This window comes from Dama dama, chromosome 24 (genome assembly GCF_033118175.1).
Source record: "Dama dama isolate Ldn47 chromosome 24, ASM3311817v1, whole genome shotgun sequence".
NCBI lineage: Eukaryota > Metazoa > Chordata > Mammalia > Artiodactyla > Cervidae > Dama > Dama dama.
This window is the reverse complement of record NC_083704.1, coordinates 53,578,036-53,593,565: the sequence shown is the minus strand read 5'-3', so window position 1 is coordinate 53,593,565 and position 15,530 is coordinate 53,578,036. Positions and strand designations below refer to the sequence as shown.

Below are 15,530 nucleotides of genomic sequence, written 5' to 3'. Positions count from 1 at the left end.
CGCAAAGAGCGGTGAGAAGCCAGGGTGTAGGTATCAACACACCACAGTTCACAATGTGAGGAAATGTTAACTGTGGGAAGTCGTAGAGCACTTTAAACTGGAGTCCACTCAAAACAAGAAGCATCAGATACCAAACCTTTATGCGAAGCTCATTAATTTTTCGGCAAATTGGAAAAGTCTGTCACAGATTCTAGCAGCAGAAGGCACTCATCTGGTCCATGGCCCACTAGGGTTCTTTCTGCCGTCCCCGACGGGCCTGCTGACCCAGCCCTTCTGTCTGTGACCCTACAGCCACAGCCAGAAGCCTGGGACCTGGCTTCATGGGGCACAAAGGCAGGGCCATTTTGGGGCCACAGAAATGCAGGTGATCCTGGGTCACCATAGGCTTGCTGGGGCCAGGGAGAAGGCAGGGGCTTGCTGATGGCTAAACGAGAAACATGCTGTTGATGAGTATTAAAGTTTATTAACATAGGAGACTCCTGGTCTTCTCATCTCGTGGCAGGTATGTCAGCCTGTCTGGAAAGAGGGATTCTCACGCTGCCCCCTTCTCTTTCAGTCGCCCCTGCACCCCATCCCAGCCTCCCCAACCAGCCCCCAGTCGGGCCTGGATGGCAGCAACTCTACGCTGTCTGGCAGTGCCAGCAGCGGCGTGTCTTCCCTGAGCGAGAGTAACTTTGGGCACTCCTCGGAGGCCCCTCCTCGAACCGACACCATGGACTCCATGCCAAGCCAGGCCTGGAACGCTGACGAAGACCTTGAGCCACCCTACCTCCCCGTCCACTACAGCCTCTCCGAGTCCGCCGTCCTGGACTCCATCAAGGCCCAGCCGTGCCGAAGCCACTCGGCCCCGGGATGTGTCATCCCTCAGGACCCCATGGACCCGCCTGCGCTGCCACCCAAGCCCTACCACCCCCGCCTGCCAGCCCTGGAGCACGACGAGGGTGTGCTGCTGCGAGAGGAGGCCGAGAGGCCTCGGGGCCTGCATCGCAAGGCCTCGCTGCCTCCCGGGAGCACTAAGGAAGAGCAGGCACGCATGGCCTGGGAGCACAGCCGAGGGGAACAGTGAGGGGCAGGGAGGCAGCTGGGACACCACCGTCAGTGAGCGGCTTGCCCAACCACCCCGGGTCAGAAAAGCAAGTCCCCCCGCAGAGAGTCTGAGAGGCCTGGCACTCAGGAGAGAACCGCCCCGAGTCTACGTTCTTCTACTGCCGTGAACTCGTGTGTTGCCATGTGCAGAGGCCACAGCAGCATGAAGGGTTGTGGCTTCTCTTTTTATTTCATTTTCTACATTTCCATTTCTATGGGTTTTCCTCTTTCCTTTGTGCAGTAGATGCTGTCTTCCTCCTGCAGTTTCAGACCACATGGAGCTAGATGGAGGTGCTGCACCACAGAACCGCTTCGCGGGGCCCCTGGGGCAGGAGCCCAGGCCCTCCCCCCAGGGCAGCAATGCACAGAATGGAAATTGCACTAGGGACCTCTTCCTTTGCTGCGTAGACAGAAGAGCTAATGGTTGTATTCAGGGATTGCAGGGACCATGTGGACTATGTCACAGGTGGACAAGGGGGCTACAAGCCATTTTGCACAAATGCCTGCCCACCTGCCTGCTCTTCCATCCAGGAGTGTGCCCCTGAGGGGCTGGCGAGGCCAACCTGCCAGCACAGGCATGGGACAGCCTAACTGCACGCCCAGGGTGCACTGCCAGGCTTCCGTGGGCCAGCCCTGCCTCCTCTACTTTGGATTTCCCGTCCATCGTTTTTATTTCTGACTCTTCGCTCCCCTCCACTCTTAACATACCCCATGCCCTGCTGGAGGCCCGTGGTGCATGGATCTGCAGTGGTCTCCTAGCCTCTGGAGCTTGAGTGGGGGTTGGAGCCAGAGGGACTGCCCTCACCACCTTCCTCCCCGGGCCCAGGCAGCCGTGTGTTGAGAGACAAGCTGATAGAGGAGTGAGGCTGGGGTGTGGCAGGGCCGGAAATCCTCTGAGCTTTCAGAAGTGGCCAGCATGCCTGTCCTCCAGCTCCTGAATCAGGGATTTTCAGCACTACCTCTGAGCAGCAGGGTGGCTGCCCAGCCAGGCTCCGAAGGCCTGAGGACTTACAATCAGGTTCAGCAAGTTCCTGGGTAAAAAGGACAGTTGGCAGGGAGGGGGACTCCTCCTAGAAGCAGAAAGCCACGCAGGTTGAATTATCCCCTTCCAGGAGCCAAGTGCACGATCCCAGCTCCAGGCCCATGGGACCACCACTCAGGGTTCAGGGTGAGCAAGAGGGCAGTTTCTCCAGCCTCCGCAGTCTGTTGGGCAGAAGGCAGTGATGTCTTTATAGGAAACTTTCAGGTCAGGGCACTGATTTTCCTCTTGGTTTATTAGTTGGGGGAATAGGGTGGGGTGGCAATAGTATTTTACCAGGGTGCTTCTAAGTTACTTTTAAAAACTTTACAAAACATTTATTTGCTTGAGTTCACAACTTGACTGTCACAAGGCTGCCTTCTCCTTGTTGAGCAGGTACGTTCTCCCTTAGTTCCTCTTCCACTGGCCCATCTGACTTCCCTGGTTAGGGTGTCTTTCACTTGTAAACAAATGCCAACTTGTTTAACAGGAATGCCAGCAAGTAATTTATGAGCTAAGATGGGGGGCCACGTTACCTTCAGGGAGGCTGGGAGTATTTTATCACCAGTGTGGGTCCTGATACTTGAAGGGTGACTCCAAGCAGAGTGGGTCAGTCCAGGCAGGCCTGAACCATCTGGTGTTCTCAAGTGTAACAGTCGGGGACTAGCTTTGGATTTCTTAGATAGTTCACATTTTTGGTTTTGGGGCACTCCTGAACCTCAGTCCCTGGACAAGGCAGTCCTCATGTAAGAACACCTTCCTTCTCCACCTGGGGGCATGGGAGGGTAGAGAGGAGAGTGTGGGTTCCTTTGGTCTTGCCTTCTACAGGGTGAGCCAGGTTTGTTTTCCCTCTCCATTTTTCCCAAATTCAATGAAAAGGACATATTCCAAATCCCCTTCCTTGGAGAATCAGCCAGTCTGAAGGGAAGTGGGAGGCCAGCGATGAGAATTCTCTGAAAAGATTGTGAAATACTGATTTTCATTCTTTCAAGCTTATTTGTAAATACCTATTTGAATGCTGTGTATTTGTACAGGAATTTGAGCAAAAAATGTATAGAGTGTGCTGTCCAATTGGTATTCAGCCCTATAAATGTGTTTTTAACCTCTGGCATTCTGTGCTTATTTAAAATAAGAAAACTTCTAACCATTTCTTTTGTGTATTTATGTTTAAAATAAGAAGTGACTTAATGGTCTTACCTGTATCAGAAAGCAAAGTTAAAAGAAAAAAAAAAATTTGTACTAGTGTCCCAAAAAAGTATTTTACTGTATATATTGTGGTAGCATGTTCTCAATCCAGCAAGTAATGTGAAATTTTAGATGTAAATATCTGCCACTTGCCTTCCCCCCTTTCCCCCCTCCCTTGACTGCTGTTATGTGAATTAAAGATGAATTCCTGATACTGACCCACTGACTTCACTGACTGGGAGGGAGCAGCGCAAAGTGCCCCCTCCAACCCTTGCCGCTGGGCTCCAAGCCCTTTCAGCCCCATAGAAATCTCTTCTCCGTCCTGAGCACAGAGCCAACCTTTCCCACGTCCGGCCTTCAAGCACAGGGAGCCAAGACTTGCACCGGGAAGGAGGGCAGCCGAGGGCCCAGAGCGCTCAGCTGGAAAGCAAGAGAGCGAGGACCAGCCGCCTCGGCCAGGCTCCCGGGGCTTGTGAGTAAAAGGGGGAAGAAGGGGTCTTCCTGGCGGGGGGGCCAAACCTCCGAAGCCGCCAATCTCCCAAGTAAGGCGGGATGCTTACGATCTCAAAGCCAGGCAACCAGTCCCGGCCCGGGTTCCCCTCTGAGCTCTGGGAAGACAGCCTGGAGGGGAGTCCCTCCTACGGGCAACCCCTCCTACCCGACATCTGTCCACCCCGACCGGGTCCTCCTGTCGACCTGTCGGAGCAATCCGGGCTCTCCTCAGCGGTTCCCCAAAGGCTGGTTCCCCAGCCCACGTGGTTCCTTAAGCAAAAGGAAAGAAATCTCTTCAGAGCCTTGCCTGCCTGTTGGGTTGCGGCTGACCACAGAGCCCCTGACCTGCACCACGAGTCGGGACCAGAGCGGAGAAGTCCGTGGGCTTCTTCGGGAGGACTTGGGGCGCAAAACAGACAGTACACAGAGCAACTGAGCAGGCGCGGGGCAGCGGCCGAATCCCACTCCAGTCTGCGGCGATCCGCCTCGGCCACAGCCTCTGCCCCTACCAAAGATGGTGACTGAGCCGCTTCCGCCGCCTCTGCTGCCGCTTCCTGCGAGCAGCCCCGGTTCAATCAGCGGTCGACAACTGTCTAGGGCGGAGGGCGGGCGATGCCACCAGCCAATAAGGAAGGGTAGCGTGGAGCCGCTCTTGTGGGCTCCGAGGCGCGTGGACCAATGGGGAAACGGTGTGTGGGAGAGCGTGGGAGGGCGCCAGCCAATAGGGAGCCACGGCGCGCGGCCGGGACCTGGGGGCTGCTTCGCACGGCGGGCGCGGTTCAGTCCGGCGAAGGCGGCGGTGGCGGAGGGTTTTGGAGGATGTGGGCCACGCACGGGCTGGCCGTGGCGCTGGCTCTGAGCGTGCTGCCGGCCAGCCGGGCGTTGCGGCCGGGTGACTGCGAAGGTAAGGTGGAGTTGGGTCTGAGCGCTGTGGCCTGCCTGGCGGCGGCGCTGAACCCAATCCAGCCACCAAAAGGCTGAGAGGATGGGGCTAATGCGGGCGGGGGCGGCCGGCCCCAGAGGGGTCTGAGAGAGGAGAGACCAACGCCGAGTCTAGAAAACATTTCCTGGGCCTAAAAAACATTGTTCCGACGAGAATGTTAGGACTAGATCGTACAGACAGTTTGGCCTGAAACTGAGATAACGCCGGAGTTTTGGTCCTTTACCATCACTGGGCAGAGGCTCGTGGGAGCGGTTCTGGCCCAGGTTGGGGAGTCTTGAGGGCCGCCCGTGGGCACCGCGCCTGGTGTGATAGGGTTGCAAAGATTCATGTTGGGGTTCGGTGTTGCATTTGGGAATGAGTAGCATTTGCATTGGTTTTTTCTCTTCGGCCTCTAGTTTGTCCATTTATGAGGTCACAGTGAGCCTAGCTCAAGGACACGTGTTCAATCTCGGTTTAAACTTTATGGAAAGAGCAGATAGGGGCCATTTGTGGGTCATTAGGTGATGCTCGTTCCCTGAATCCCCTGGGTGTACTCGGGGACCCAGCAACCCGGAGCACGGTTCTGTCTACCTGTGGGCACCCGAGAAAATCCGGTGGCAGAAAAACTCCCCTTTCTCCGTGTCTCCTATTTAAAATTGCTGCTGGAGTTCCCGCCTGGTGAATTGGCCTGCAATTTGGTGATGACTGGAGCATCTTCCTTCTTTATCTTTTCCAGTTTGTATTTCTTATCTGGGAAGATTTTACCAGGACCTCAAAGACAGAGATGTCACATTCTCTCCAGCCTCTATTGAAAAAGAACTTATAAAGTTCTGCCGTGAAGCTAGAGGCAAAGAGAATCGGTTGGTAAGTAGCTGTTTGGGCCTCCCCAGGCTGGCCCTTGCCAGCGTTTTAAGTATCCACTTCTCAGGCCTGGGAGTACAAGACCCCGCCCACTTGTCTATTGAGGAGGCCAGCTGTTCCTGTCAGTGAACTAATATGGGTCTGAAGTGCTTTCTGTATTTGGCTATTGGGATGTTATTCTCTTAGTGTTGATTAAGCACCTACTGTGTGCTGGACACCGGAAATATCAGGGGAGAGTAGTGACAGCAAATGATGCAGTGGGATGCAAGTTGTGCAGAAAATGGACCAGGAGGGTATGGTAGAGAGGGTAGGCACTAACTTAGACAGTAGTCAAGAATTTTTCTGAGACAGGGTCATCATTATGGAGGGGGAAAGAACATTACAGGCAGAGGGAACAGCCAATGTGAGTGCCCAAAGGCCAGAACAAGCTTGGCATGAGTGAGGACCGGTGATGATGACGGAATGGGCACAGGGGAGGCTAGGGCTGAATTAAGGACAAGAGCCCTAATGAAACAATAGTTTTGGTAACCTCAGCTTCCCTGGCAGTCTCTGGTTTGTCTTTCTGTTTAAAGGTTTGAACCTTGGTGACTTTTAAATTCATCTGGTGGCTGTCAGCTCTGGGACCAAGTGTGTACTAAGAGCCTGGGGTTTATGCTGAATCTGACTGCCAGTACAGATGGGGCGTGGGAAAATGAGGTCCTGGCAGAGACAGAAGATGTGTGCCTTGGAGGAGATAGCTCTCAAGGGCACCTCCTGAAGGCCATTGTCCTTTCTTGCCACAGTGCTACTACATTGGGGCCACAGAGGATGCAGCCACCAAGATCATCAACGAGGTGTCCAAGCCCCTGTCCCACCACATCCCTGTGGAGAAGATCTGTGAGAAGCTCAAGAAGAAAGACAGTCAGATCTGTGAACTGAAGTATGGTGAGTGTGGCATTATTTAACCAACACTGAATCCTCTCTCTGCTCAGGCATTAATGAAGTGTACTTTCTAGCCGGGGAAGGCAGGTGATAAACTAGAAACTTCATGAGTGAGTTACGTAGCAAGGTTGGTGGTGGTAAATGGGCAGGGGCACAGACTCAACCTTGCATCCTGGTGGGTGGAGGTCAGAAGAGGCCTCAGTGAAAGTGCAAGTCGCTCTGTCGTGTCTGACGCTTTGCCACCCCATGGACTATACAGTCCATGGAATTCTCCAGGTCAGAATACTAGAGTGGGTAGCCTTTCCCTTCTCCAGGGGCTCTTCCCAACCCAGGGATCAAACCCAGGTCTCCCGCATTGCAGGCGGATTCCTTACCAGCTGAACTCACACAAGGGAAGCCCAAGAATACTGGAGTGGGTAGCCTATCCCTCCTCCAGCAGATCTGCCCAACCCAGGAGTCAGACTGGGGTCTCCTGCATTGCAGGTGGCTTCTTTACCAACTGAGCTGTCAGGGAAGCCCAGGAGGTGACATTTCAACAGACTTTGAAAAGGAAGTGTGGGATTAGCCACTGGCACAGCTAAGGGAAGAGCATTACAGGCAGATGCAAAAGCAGCCAGTGCCATGATGGGTGGGCAAATCATAGAGGGCCTTGCATGTTGGTGAAGATTTGGGTTTTAGTCTGAGGGAAGATGAGAATGTTGGGATTTGAGCAGAGAAGGGATGTTGTCTGACTTGGCTTTAACAGGCTTGTCCTGACTGCACACTCTGAAGGCTGAGTGACTTTTACTATTTTGAAAAGAACAGCTGTGTCCCAACAGGAAAGCCTAAGGTTATGGGCACACAGCATCTCTTTTGCCGAAGAAGTTTCCAGTGGGAAAAACAGTTCAGGTCTTCAGAAAGAATCGGGTTGAGGAAGAGTTGTTCTCTTCCATAAAACTGAGACAGCACCAGCATGTTTTACCATGAATTGAGTGTCCAAGGCCTGCATTTTACCCTGTTGTGTCAAGGATAACTGGTCTTCTGAGAGTGATCCTAGTTTAGTGCTTCTGGCACAGATCTCTCTGTGATCACAGGTGGTCATGGAGAGTAAGCTCCTAACTCAAGAGCCCGACCAGGGTCTGTGTTAGGAAACAGGCCAAGGGGTCTGTCTGCTCTGTCTCCCTAGAACTGTCATTCTCCAGTGCCGTGAGCTCTACCGTGACTGTTTAGTAAGAGGCACTTGGCGTGGGCGCCATCTTCCTCCTAGAAGGTTCCTTCTGTAGGGACCACATGGCCTCCATGTGTCCCTGCTGACACCTGCATGTGTCTCTCCCCTACAGTCAGTAGGTCTGCTTGTTTTAAGTGACAGTTTGGCTGTGCAAGGACTGTTGGGGTCCACAGTTGCTCCCACCCAGCTGGTTATTCTCCCTGCTCTCTCCTCCAGACAAACAGATTGACCTGAGCACAGTGGACCTGAAGAAGCTCCGAGTTAAAGAGCTAAAGAAGATCCTGGACGACTGGGGGGAGACGTGCAAAGGCTGTGCGGAGAAGTCTGACTACATCCGGAAGATTAATGAACTGATGCCTAAATATGCTCCCAAGGCAGCTAGTTCACGGACTGATTTGTAGTCGGCTCGATCCCTGCTGCTCCTGAGGGGGAAAACACTTCATTTGTGTCTACCCCAAACAGCCTTTTTGTAATTTATTTTTTAGGCAGGCTCCTGACAAAGTCAGGTGTGAAGCCTGGAGCTTTCCTGATGATGCTGGGTCTACAGCGTCCCCTTGGGGGAGATTCACTTTGTTCTGTTGCCGATTTACTCTAGGACTTCAAAGTATGTCTGGGATTTTTTTATTAAAGGAAGAAAATTTCTAGCTGTCCTTGAAGAATTAAAGTGAATACTGAAATAGGGTTTTATCCATGATGAAGATTTCACCGGTTTATGCTTTCTGGTTTACAGAGAGTCTTCAGGTGTATTCAAATTTGTCCTTCAACCACCAGTCAATGCTGGGATGCCAGGACAGGACAGGGGCCTGTGGGGCTCTGCAAGAATGGAGGGAGGAGGTGGGGCTTGATACCCCTGGCCCACAGGGACTGTCCAGAGATGGGGCTGGGTTGCAAGCAAGACTGAGGTTTAATGCAATTTCCTGCAACGATGACGTCAATAACAGTATGTTCAGTACTGTCACATTTCTGAAGCTACTCATGGCCTGGCTACCTCCATCAGTCACTGTCCAGATCTGGCCATCTACTTGTTCAACTCAGTTTGTGGGTCCACTGTCAACCCTAAGCCTTTGGTACCTAGTTGGGGTTTTCCAAGACTGGCAGGAGTTGGTTTGTACAAAGAGCCAGTGAGAGGCTGTCTTCTGCCTTTGTTTACCCAAGATAATCCTAACAGTTGAAGTCCTGAGAGGGTGGCCCTGGAGTCTGGTTTTTTAGTTGCTCTTTTGGGGGTTGGTGCCTGGGAAACCCAATGAGCAGCATGAACTGTGACTCAGTGGAGACACCTCTGCTGCTCATGCCCTCAGAGACCACCACAAGGGAAGGACTAAGAAACAGTGCTTCCTTGCTCTCACCTCAGGTCACATCATTTGTGCAGTTCCTAAATTCAAGATTGCGGACGTAAAGGGCCCCCTCAGCCGGCTGAGGGTCCACTAATGGCTGGGAGCAGCAGGCCCACAATTTTCATGTCAGAAAGAATGCACCTCTTAGGCCAGGTGTTCCCTATTTTGAGGAATGAGATGGGCTGTTATGGTCAGACAAGCAGTTTTCTGAGCCCCTGAAAGGTGTTGAGGAAATGCATGACTGGAACCAGAAATCTTAGTAGATGGAGGTGTTTCAACCTAGCAGCTGTGTTCTGGTGGCCTCTGTGTCCTGCAGGCTACACCAAACAGGGAAGACAGCCCAACTGCTACCTGAGGGTGACCCCCAAGGATATCTTTAAAAGGGTTAACTCCTTTCTGGAAGTTGCCAAGGAGACCTGGAACGTTAACAGGTGTTTCTTGTAAGACTCTTAATCTAGTGCACCTGCGTTAGTGGCTGCAGGCGCTCCTCGCAAAAGCTTTTGGTCGTGGGAGGACGGAAGACGCGCATGCGCTCTTACCCACGCCACGGTTTCTGTGGCTTAAGTTGGGTCAGGTCCTGTGAAGCCTCCGGTTAACTCTCCATGGAAAATGAAAGCCTCTCTGAGGGGGCTTGGCACCCGAACAGGATTTCCCCTTCATGTCACCACCATGGAGGTGGATACGAGAGCACTGGCCAGGGAGAGGTAAGCGTGGCAAACGGTAACTGCTGGGTTCGGCCTTCTCTTCGCCCTTGGTTCCGTGACCCTGCTCTTACAGCCCTCTGTACTCGAATGCCTACGCGGAGGGTGGGCCCCGTTGCTGTAAGGAGCCTAGCCTGTTCCCACCCTAGAAACCACAGGTTTTGTATTTCTGTGCCCAGCCAGGGACCCGACAGGTCTTGCCGTCTGAGTGCATAGCCACGATTCTCAAGACCTCTCGGGCGGGCTGCCACAAGTGAACCTGAACGCAGGGGATACTCGAGATACGGGGTGTGGGTTCGGGTTGTTAATGCTGGACCCAGTCAGAAGATGCCAGGGCAGGGCTTGGGGGTGGTCACCCAAACCTAGTCCTGGGATTGAGGGAATATCCCATAAAGTTCAAGGCCTGGCACACCCGCGCCTGCGACGCCTCTAGCCAGGAGACCGAGGCTTCTGTCCCTCTCCAGGGCTCCAGTTTCTGTGGAGCCCCGGGCCTCGGCCACGCCAGCCGCACGGCGGCGCCAGAGCTCACAGTGCGGGCGAGTTCGCCCGCTAGCCACAGGGTCACGTGGTACGGGCGGCGCGGCCCGATGACGCACGCCCGGCGCTGCCCTCGCCCCGCCCACCATGGGGGTCACGTGGTAGGCCGGCGCAGCCTGATAACGCGACTCCCAGGCACTCAGCGCAGCTCCCGCCCCGCCCCGTCGCCGCGCCGAGTCCTTTTGTCCAAGATGGCGGCGCCGGGGGCGCTGCCTCCTCGGCCGCCGCCGCCGCCGCCGCTGTGAGGGGCCTGCGGGCCGCCCGCCCGCCAGCCGCGCCGGCGCCATGAAGAGGCAGAGCGAGCGAGACTCCAGCCCGAGCGGGCGCGGCTCGTCATCGTCGGCCAAGCGCCCCCGGGAGCGCGAACGGGAGGCGGAGGCGGGCGGGCGGCGGGCGGCGCACAAGGCCTCGGGCGGCGCCAAGCACCCCGTTCCAACGCGGGCCCGCGACAAACCTCGCGGTAGCGGGGGCAGCGGTGGTGGGCATCGCGACGGCCGAGGCGCCGGGGACGCGAATCACCGTGCGAGCAGCGGCCGCTCCTCGGGCTCGGGCGCCGGCGGCGGGGGACGCGGTGGCAAGGCCTCAGGGGACCCAGGCGCTTCGGGCGCGTCGCCCCGCGCGTCTCCGCTACCGCCACCTCCGCCGCCGCCCGGAGCCGAGCCCACGGGTCCCGGCTCCTCAGCGGCTGCACCCGAGTACAAGACGCTGCTCATCAGCAGCCTGAGCCCCGCGCTGCCCGCCGAGCACCTGGAAGATCGGCTCTTCCACCAGTTTAAGCGCTTCGGCGAGATCAGCCTGCGCCTGTCGCACACGCCTGAGCTGGGCCGCGTGGCCTACGTGAACTTCCGGCACCCGCAGGACGCGCGTGAGGCCCGCCAACACGCCCTGGCCCGCCAGCTGCTGCTCTACGACCGCCCGCTCAAGGTGGAGCCCGTGTACCTGCGAGGCGGCGGCGGCGGCGGCGGGAGCAGCCGGCGAAGCAGCAGCAGCAGCGCCGCCGCCTCCACTCCGCCCCCGGGCCCGCCCGCGCCCGCCGACCCGCTCGGCTACCTCCCGCTGCACGGCGGCTACCAGTACAAGCAGCGTTCGCTGTCCCCGGTTGCCGCCCCTCCGCTGCGGGAGCCCCGCGCCCGCCACGCTGCCGCAGCCTTTGCTCTGGATGCGGCGGCCGCCGCCGCCGCTGTAGGCCTGTCCCGGGAGCGGGCCTTGGACTACTACGGGCTGTATGACGACCGCGGGCGACCCTACGGCTACCCGGCCGTGTGCGAAGAGGACCTGATGCCCGAGGACGACCAGCGGGCCACGCGCAACCTCTTCATTGGGAACCTGGACCACAGCGTGTCAGAGGTGGAGCTGCGACGGGCTTTCGAGAAGTACGGCATCATTGAGGAGGTGGTCATCAAGAGACCCGCCCGTGGGCAGGGCGGTGCGTATGCCTTCCTGAAGTTCCAGAACCTGGACATGGCCCACCGGGCCAAGGTGGGCATGTCGGGTCGGGTGATAGGCCGCAATCCCATTAAGATAGGGTACGGCAAGGCCAACCCCACTACGCGCCTCTGGGTGGGTGGCTTGGGACCTAACACCTCACTGGCGGCTCTGGCCCGGGAGTTTGACCGTTTTGGGAGCATTCGGACCATTGATCATGTCAAGGGAGATAGCTTTGCCTACATCCAGTACGAGAGCTTGGACGCAGCCCAGGCCGCCTGTGCTAAAATGAGGGGCTTTCCCTTGGGGGGTCCGGACCGCAGGCTGCGCGTGGATTTTGCCAAAGCAGAGGAGACTCGGTATCCCCAGCAGTACCAGCCCTCCCCTCTCCCTGTGCACTATGAGCTGCTCCCAGACGGGTACACCCGGCACCGGAACCTGGATGCCGACCTGCGGGTGCGGGACAGGACCCCTCCACACCTCCTGTACTCAGATCGAGAGCGGACCTTTTTGGAAGGGGACTGGACCAGCCCCAGTAAAAGCTCTGATCGCCGAAACAGCCTCGAGGGCTATACCCGCTCAGTGCGCAGCCGGAGTGGTGAGCGCTGGGGAGGAGATGGGGACCGGGGCCTGCCCAAGGCCTGGGAGGACAGGCGGAAGCGCCGGAGCCTCTCAAGTGATCGCGGAAGGTCCACCCACTCCCCTTATGAGGAACGGAGCAGGACCAAGGGTGGTGGGCAGCCTGCGGACCGAGGCTCCGACCGCACCCCGGAGCGTGGCCGCAAGGAAAACCATTCCAGTGAAGGGACCAAGGAGTCCGGCAGCAACTCCCTCAGCAACAGCCGACACGGGGCAGAGGAGCGGAGCCACCACCACCACCACGAGGCTCCCGACTCTGCCCACGGGAAGAAGACCCGAGAGAGCGAGCGCAATCACCGGACCACTGAGGCCGAGCCCAAGCCTCTGGAAGAGCCAAAACACGAGACCAAAAAGCTCAAGAGTCTCTCAGAGTATGCCCAGACGCTGCAGCTGGGTTGGAACGGGCTCCTGGTGTTGAAAAACAGCTGCTTCCCGACATCTATGCACATCCTAGAGGGGGACCAGGGGGTGATCAGCAGTCTCCTCAAAGACCACACTTCCGGGAGTAAGTTGACCCAGCTGAAGATTGCCCAGCGCCTTCGCCTGGACCAGCCCAAGCTCGATGAGGTCACGCGACGCATCAAGCAGGGGAGCCCCAATGGCTACGCAGTGCTCCTGGCCACCCAGGCGACCCCCAGTGGGCCTGGCTCCGAGGGGATGCCCACGGTGGAGCCTGGCCTACAGAGGCGGCTTCTCAGGAACCTGGTCTCCTACTTGAAACAGAAGCAGGCTGCAGGGGTGATCAGCCTGCCAGTGGGTGGATCCAAGGGCAGAGACAGCACGGGCATGCTCTACGCCTTCCCCCCCTGTGACTTCTCACAGCAGTACCTCCAGTCAGCACTGAGGACATTGGGCAAGCTAGAGGAAGAGCACATGGTGATAGTTATAGTGAGAGACACAGCCTAGCCCAGACCTGGCCTTTGCAGCCTGTTCGTCACTAAAGCAGTTATTTTAAAATCTGACCACCGCCGCCCTGCACCCCCTGGCCCATCTTACACCCTTGATTTGAATTCTCTGCTGGGTTACTCTGTTTCATTTGGTAGGGGACCAAAGTCCTATCTCCCCATCAAAAACTAAGTTCTTAGGTTTGGGTTTTTTTTTTTTTTTTTTTACCGTGATGAGAAGGGACTCCTGTCATGTTGGCTTCTAGTGTATGAAATGCTGTCTGCTGTGTTCTGTATTTTTTTATTTTTTGACTAACTGTATGGAAAATTGTCAGTAAAGCCTTTGTCAGAGGATGGATTTTTAATCCTGTTCAGAGTCCTGGTTTAATCACATGATTTTCTCAAAGGATGGAAGACTGTCCCCCGCTGCCTGCACACATGCCTTCTGTCATCTTTCCACTGCCGGCGTGTCCCCCAGCCCTGCTGCATTGGTGCCTGTCAGCCCCCAGCTCCATTCACAGGCGTTTCTAATTTGGGCTGAGAGCAAGTGGGTTTCATTTCAGACCATGCCATGCCAGCCTCCACAGGGCCCATTGCCCAGGAAGGGGTTAAGCCTAAGTCTAGCCAGCAGCTGTGGTAGTTTTTGTTTTCCTGCCGTGAACAATGTGTGTGTCCGTCAGATTGAACAAAGCACCTAGTTTTCAGGCCTTTTTGAAAGCAGGTGGACCTTAGCAGTCATGTGGTGTGGTAGTCATGGGAGGAGCAGCGCAATATTGGGGTCCTGGTGTCTGCGTCCAGCTTCCTTCTCTCGTTAGCCTCCCTTCTCCCCTTAATGCAGCAGCCCGGGGATACCCAGGTGGAGACGGCGCTCCTTCAGACTCCCAGGGGCACTGGTGGTCAAACGTTGGAGTGGAGCGGGAAAGCCCACTTTCCTTGGTTAATCCTTGAACTTTTCCCAGTGCTTGTGAATTGTGGCTTTTCCTGTGATGGTTCAGGGCTGGTGTGGGCCTCTGCCCGGTCACTGGAGCAGAGTGAGGGACACGGGATCCCTGGTCTGAAGAGTTTTTGATGGCGGACAAAGGGTTAGGAAGATGCTCTTGTAAACTGACGTAACTTTCTCAGGTGCAAAGTGAGCGCTGGTACCTCGGGCCTCCCGCCCTGATACTGCTGAGGTGGGGACCACTGGAAAAGGGGGTTCCTCTCTGGGGAAATGTCACAGTTGCTGAGGTGTTGGGCAGTGCTGGAAGCCTAAGCCATGCAGGCTGGGGAGGAGTGGGGAGGCACCCCCAAGCTGGGAGGGAAAGCCCCAAGTTCTCTGACCATGTGTCTCTACAAGCAGTATGGCCAGCTTGGCAGATGAAGCCAGCAGTGTCGGGGACCAGGGAGGGACATCAGTCACACAGCAGTGGCCACCATAGAACACTTTTTCGGAATGTTTGTGGCGGTTTAGATGGTCCAAAAGCATCACTGTCAAGGCTGAGGGAGAACAGATGCTCCATTAAGGGAAATGAGCCCCCAGGTGACCTGGAACCATGGGTTCTATTGACATGCTGTCCCCTCTCTAGGTTTGGTCCACTACCCTGACTGCCACGAGACAGCGCAGGTGACAGCTGAGATGTTTTGAGAGAAAGTTCGTGAGATGGAGGCTGGGGCTCTGTCCGGACCTCATGAGAATACAGGCCTCTCCCCAGGAACAGTGAAAGAGGTGACTTTTTAAGACCTTAGAGATTTAAACGGGAAGGAAGGTGCCAGGGGAAGTACTGCTCCCTGGGCTTCAGCTGTTGCTAATGAACAAGCGCGTTCATAATGTGAAACTCAGGAAGTGTTGAATGTGTTTGTACTTGAGTTTCAGCCACATCTGCCAGGTATCTGAGCAAAGCAGTGTGGGGTGCAGACCACAGCTGCACCATCCCAGGCAGTGGGGACCACGGGGAGCCGGAGTGGCCTCATCTTGCTTAGAACAGGTGGTGGTGTTAAGTCATTCAGTCATGTCCGACTCTGTGCAACCGCACGGACCGTAGCCTGCCAGGCTCCTCTGTCCCTGGGATTTCCCAGACAAGAATATTGGAGGGGGTAGCCACGCCATCCTCCAGGGGATCTTCCCGACCCAGGGATCTCCTGCGTTGCCAGGCGCGTTCTTTACCACCGAGTCTTCAGGGTTAAAGTAGGTGAAGTCGGGACAAATGCCCAGATCACAGGCAGAGTCGCTTTGCTGCCGTGAGCCCCAGGTGCCTTTGGGCTGTTCTGTAGAGTAGGTGGTCAGGACTCAGAGCACTACCTGGCTTTCCCCCAAACAGAAACCTGCTAGGAAGTCTGGT

General features: G+C 56.1%; 3 protein-coding genes across 3 annotated transcripts in view; all 3 read left to right on the top strand.

The window, feature by feature from the left end:
• The window catches only part of DOCK3 (dedicator of cytokinesis 3), a 246,611-nt gene extending 242,756 nt beyond the window's left edge, over positions 1-3,855 (top strand). The window contains exon 53 of the mRNA XM_061127771.1: positions 557-3,855. Coding sequence (XP_060983754.1) covers positions 557-1,066 — 510 coding nt within the window. The 3' untranslated portion in view covers positions 1,067-3,855. The remainder of the gene's footprint in view (positions 1-556) is intronic.
• Positions 3,856-4,528: 673 nt separating this feature from the next.
• Positions 4,529-8,386, top strand: MANF (mesencephalic astrocyte derived neurotrophic factor). The gene is made up of 4 exons (XM_061128490.1): positions 4,529-4,685; positions 5,440-5,567; positions 6,347-6,488; positions 7,909-8,386. Exons 1-4 carry the CDS (start codon positions 4,601-4,603, stop codon positions 8,091-8,093), a joined length of 540 nt encoding a protein of 179 aa, XP_060984473.1. The 5' UTR covers positions 4,529-4,600; the 3' UTR covers positions 8,094-8,386.
• A 2,148-nt stretch (positions 8,387-10,534) lies between these two features.
• On the top strand, positions 10,535-13,577 carry RBM15B (RNA binding motif protein 15B). Its single transcript, XM_061128489.1, has one exon. It carries the CDS (start codon positions 10,550-10,552, stop codon positions 13,232-13,234), a length of 2,685 nt encoding a protein of 894 aa, XP_060984472.1. The 5' UTR covers positions 10,535-10,549; the 3' UTR covers positions 13,235-13,577.
• Positions 13,578-15,530: the final 1,953 nt, after the last annotated feature.

Excerpts from the sequence above, each read along its gene's own strand:
- MANF (XM_061128490.1), top strand. The coding sequence starts at position 4,601 with ATGTGGGCCACGCACGGGCTGGCCGTGGCGCTGGCTCTGAGCGTGCTG. Across the intron at positions 5,568-6,346 it reads GAGGCAAAGAGAATCGGTTG|TGCTACTACATTGGGGCCAC; the intron begins GTAAGTAGCTGT and ends TTCTTGCCACAG. Across the intron at positions 6,489-7,908 it reads GATCTGTGAACTGAAGTATG|ACAAACAGATTGACCTGAGC; the intron begins GTGAGTGTGGCA and ends TCTCTCCTCCAG.
- RBM15B (XM_061128489.1), top strand. The coding sequence starts at position 10,550 with ATGAAGAGGCAGAGCGAGCGAGACTCCAGCCCGAGCGGGCGCGGCTCG.